The sequence below is a fragment of the Rattus norvegicus genome, chromosome 1 (genome assembly GCF_021556685.1).
Source record: "Rattus norvegicus strain SHRSP/BbbUtx chromosome 1, alternate assembly SHRSP_T2T, whole genome shotgun sequence".
In the NCBI taxonomy this organism is placed as follows: Eukaryota; Metazoa; Chordata; class Mammalia; order Rodentia; family Muridae; genus Rattus; species Rattus norvegicus.
The window spans coordinates 219199315-219204200 of NC_141534.1; the positions used below are offsets into that span (position 1 = coordinate 219199315).

Sequence of the window (4886 nt, forward strand, 5' to 3'; positions counted from 1 at the left end):
AAAACTGCAGCGTCTTTCCCATGTATGGGACAAATTTTATGTCTCATCTGCTCTAGTACCACTTTGCCGAGATAATTCAATCACATGCTCTGTCCAGAGAGCTAGAGTCTGGAAATAAATAAACTGTGGGTCAACAGTGATGGTGGTCTTTCTTCCAGGCTTCTGACACAGCCTTCAGATACTGACACATGAATAGAATTGACCACTTGGAATGCCATAGAAAAATGAACAGTAGGTGACATCTTAAGGGAAGTCTTTCTCAGTGCTGTACACATTTTCATGATAAAATCATCCAAAAATTCTCTAAAAGATTGATGAGAGATAGAATATAGTGCAGTGATAAAATGCCTGCCCCAGCACCAAATACATACATAAACCTGGCAGAGATGTCAGGCAATAGTCTTGTCATGATAACTCCAAGGCTGGTGGCCCTTGCAGTGACTAATAAATTTTATTTTAAGATGAATAAATAGGACAGGCAAGATGAGTCCATACAGAAAGGTATTTGTGGCCAGGTCCAATCATCTGAGCTCAATACCTGAGGTTCAGACCTTAGAAGGAAAGAACTGACTCAATTGTTCTCTGACCCATACTTGTACTTTGCAGAATACACATATACAGGAAGGAAGGAAGGAAGGAAGGAAGGAAGGAAGGAAGGAAGGAAGGAAGAAGGGCAGTATATTTAATGTCAAAACATCTAATTGCCATAAGATCCATTTTATACCATTTGAAATTTTTGCTTCTGTTTTAAAATCTACTGAGAAAAAGAGGCAGAAATTAGTCATACATGGGAATGAACTAAACCATTAAGTTACAAAGAAAACATAATTTGATCTATGTTAACTGAATATTTCCTCAATTTCTGCTTTTTTTCAATGTCATGTTGATGGAATTTATCAATAATGTCTCTTCTAAAAATTGTGTCTGCTGTTGTCATGTTAATAGTTACAAGCTTTGTGAGCTTGCCTGAGGCAAGACCAGTAAGCCTCACCATGTATAAATATCCCTGGTCCCCACAGTCTCTGGGAGAGTCCATTTGCTCAGTCTAAAAGCAAACTGAGCACCATGAGGCTGAGCCTGTGTCTTCTGACCATTCTGGTTGTTTGTTGCTATGAAGGTGAGTATTATTTAGGATTGATCCAGCCACAGCTCCTGGTAAGTTTGCCCCTTTGAACAGGTGGTAAGTTTCTGTGCCATGAAGTCGGGGTCAGGAAAAGACTATTATTCTAAAAATTCCCCCCCAACCTCTTTTATTAGCTCCCAAAAGAACAAAAACTCCAGATACTTTCTCTTGCTGAGGAAGCTTTGATGAGGCAGAGTGTCTGGAAAGAACCAAAAAGGACATTAGAAACTAAGTTCAAAAAAGGAATCTATTTGTTGTACTACTTTTCACTTTCTTGTATTGGAAAGTAACCCGAAAGAGTTCTCCATTCCTGATAGTCAATGTTCTCTGAATCTGTGAATAATCAATTTTCAAACCTCTCAACTTGACTCTAAGAATAAGCAAGCCTGTGTAGTCTGATCAGTTTCTTGGGGTTCTACCAATACTGTTAATAGGAACAGTGTGGTCATTATCAATAAGATATTGGTTTTTTCTTAAATTAATAAATTTTCACAATCTATTGCATCCTACATACTCTGTGCCTTAAAAATTAACTGAGTCTCATGGGCGATTACCCCCTGTTTCTTCTCCGCATCTCCTCCTGCCTAACCAGCTACCCCTCGTCCTATAGCCTACAGTATTTTCCTACAATATTTTCTGATGGAATCTGTTTAAGGCTCATATCAGTCACTGTTCAGGCACGTCCTAGGTATAGTATCTACATGTCCTTGGGAAAACTGACTCTGGTGGCACATACCTCTGCTCCAAGTTAAATGAGGTTAAATATAAGGCGCTTGGGTCTAAGTCCAGTGCAGGCCACCGCCGGAGATTTTTTTAAGAGCCTTGAAGGGAACGTGGAAACTAGATTAGAAAAACACAGTTTCTTCAGTTCTTATGTGGACAGTCAACATACATCTTTACAATCCATAAGATGGATGCCAATTTGCCCTTGTCAACCTCCCTAGAAGTGAACCTGAGCGTCACTGTGCAAATGCACCTGGGTATGATCCAAAACTGATCAACTCTTTACCTTGAACTGTACCTGTTGCCATGACCTAATCTGTCAATTTCAAATTGTCACCTCTCTACACAAAAGAATCTGCTCACTTTTTACTTTTCCTATCTCTTATAAAATTCTGATGTTCATGTCAAGTTGGACAACACAACAATTACTATTTTCAGTTGTACAAGACTCATAAAAATGCTAGTGGATATGAAGTTAAACCTGAAACTTTTAATGCTAAGAAAGAAAATTTCAGGAAACCATAGAAGATTGGGGAGTCATTGGTGTGGACTAAAATAAAAAACAGAGGGAGCCAACAATAATGTTCCTTCAGTCCCTTGCTGTGTGATCTTCAGGATTTCATACAGGAACAGGCAAGGGGCCCAATACCCTCCATATTCTGTCCAGTCTTCAGTCTCAAGTCAGAGAAATTCATACAAAAACATAATTAAAAATAAAAAGTAGCCATGGGACCTGGGAAGCAGAGAAAGGTGAATTTCCACGTGTTTGACTCTCAAAGTTAGAATGGTCTACAAAGTGAGTTCCAGGACAGCCAGAACTACACAGAGAAACTGTCTAGAAAAACAGGAAAGCAAAACAAAACAAAAGTGATTAATGATAGTTTCACTTCGCTCACACTTTCCAGCTAATGGCCAGACCTTGGCTGGCCAGGTCTGCCAAGCTCTTCAGGATGTAACTATAACCTTCTTACTAAACCCTGAGGAAGAACTGAAGAGGGAACTTGAGGAATTTGATGCACCTCCAGAGGCTGTTGAAGCAAACCTAAAAGTGAAGCGATGTATAAATAAGATAATGTATGGAGACAGACTTTCAATGGGAACTTCATTGGTATGTTCATATTGCTTTACACACTCAGAAGGCCACAATCGAGGTTGATGTGATGGTCTCTTGGGGCCACATGGATGGGGAAGAACTACAGGACATTGGTGATAGGTTGGTTGAGGAATACACTGCTAATCTGAGTTCATTTGTAAACAGTTCCCAGAATAGTTGCCTCATTGTACAGTGTTACCCGAGATACAACACTCTTGTGGCATCCTAACAAGGCCAAAAAGGGTTCTACAAAAGTAGGTTTTATGGTTCACTCTGTTGTCAATCTGCTAGGGACTTTGACGAAGTTTATATCTGCACAATGAATGGATATTATCTCTATTGAATACTATGGGGGATGTTGGTAAATGAAAATCCCACAGATGGGAGGAAGGAACCTGGAAACAACTTCCTTAAGATCAAAATATGGGTAGGATCCATTTCTCTGCCAAATTTGCTCACACTGCCAGGAACCTGAGGACCTCCTGTTTGCAATACTTCATACCCACTTCAGCCCTGGATCTACCCTGGTTAACCCATTAGAAGGAAAGTAGAGGCCACAATTTTAAATCATCTAAAGAAGTTATGCCTAGGGAACTGTCCCCTCCTAATCCAGAGAAGTAGGGACCTGAGCAATGCTGTGGTCACCTGACACGGAAAGAGCTCTCATTTATATGCATTATTTTATTTTATTCCCTGAGCACACTTTATGTTTTTGTCTTTCTATGGTGCCCTCCATGGACTCTTAATTTGTTACCATTTCTTCTCCAGGAACTGCCTGACTCACCTCACCTTTCTTCTCTTGCCTTCTGTTTATTTGCAGGTATTCATTATGTTGAAATGTGATGTGAAAGTATGGTTACAAATAAACTTTCCAAGAGGTCGTTGGTTCTCAGAAATTAACTGACTTTCACTGCTCAATGTGAAGGTTTCAATATCTTGCACTAATAAATTACTCTCCTTGCATATTAACACCTGTCTGTTACACTAAGTCTTGGGTCTTACATTGGATTAGTTTTAATTTTTAAAAGTGTATTTTCAGTGATGGTAATAAGTTACAGAGGTCATCTCTATCAACGTGACTGTCAAGCCTGAGGTTCAGGCATCAGGAACACTGCCCTACAAGTAAGTTTGCCATTTCTGTGAGACCATAAAGGAAAATGATCAAAGATGATAGCACACATTGGCCTCTTCTGTGGCCACTGTTCTAAACTGACTTACTACCCCAGTACATCATGCCATTCATGGTCTAAGTACTCCACCTGACTACTTCCCATTCAACCTATGGTAGTACTTAGAACAAGCCCCCTATTCTAAAACAAAAGCCCTGATTGTCATAAGCTTCACTGCAATAGGTTCACCATTCTTTCCATCACTTTCATGAAGTGCAGAGCAATTTCTCAAAAATTCAAATATCTTGTGTCCTAATCAAAACTATATATTCATTTATAATTAATGGCTCTTACTATGGCTTTTATGAATATCCACATTTTCTGCCCTAGTAAAGCAATCATGGGTTTGTACCATGTCAGGGCACAGGATAAAATGAAAGAAAAGGAAAAGAGGAGGGGTAGCTATGCCTACTGCCTCCTGTTCTAAATGTGGTCCATATCCTCCAGTCTGATGGGGTGTGGCTTACCCTAAAGGAGAGTATGGACATGCTTCACATGTTCAGGTTACAAATATGTCTGCCGTTTATGGCTGAGCAAGTAAACAAAGAAAAGCAAAACTCTTCCAAAATAGAGATACAACCGCCAGCTACACAAATAGTACATGCATGCATAAATGTTTCAATAAAGCTGCTGTCTCAATCACATTACATCTAATGGGAAAGAAATTGAGGTAGAATGTTTCATGAAAAAGAATGATAAATCTTAAAACCACTGTGTGTAACACAAAACTCAAAACTTAAGGAGACAATTGAAAAATAGAACTAAAATTTTAAAAGCC

The 4886-nt window shown here is 39.3% G+C and overlaps 1 protein-coding gene across 1 annotated transcript; it reads left to right on the forward strand.

The window, feature by feature from the left end:
* Positions 1–1032: 1032 nt before the first annotated feature.
* On the forward strand, positions 1033–3908 carry Scgb1d4 (secretoglobin family 1D member 4). Its single transcript, NM_207593.2, has 3 exons — positions 1033–1117; positions 2752–2954; positions 3760–3908. The coding sequence occupies exons 1-3, from the start codon at positions 1066–1068 to the stop codon at positions 3841–3843; spliced, it is 339 nt and encodes a 112-aa protein (NP_997476.2). The 5' UTR covers positions 1033–1065; the 3' UTR covers positions 3844–3908.
* Positions 3909–4886: the final 978 nt, after the last annotated feature.

Bases quoted from the DNA above. Each gene is read 5' to 3' on its own strand.
- Scgb1d4 (NM_207593.2), top strand. From the start codon at position 1,066: ATGAGGCTGAGCCTGTGTCTTCTGACCATTCTGGTTGTTTGTTGCTAT. The intron at 1,118-2,751 runs GTGAGTATTATT...CACACTTTCCAG, and splicing joins GGTTGTTTGTTGCTATGAAG to CTAATGGCCAGACCTTGGCT. The intron at 2,955-3,759 runs GTATGTTCATAT...GTTTATTTGCAG, and splicing joins TTTCAATGGGAACTTCATTG to GTATTCATTATGTTGAAATG.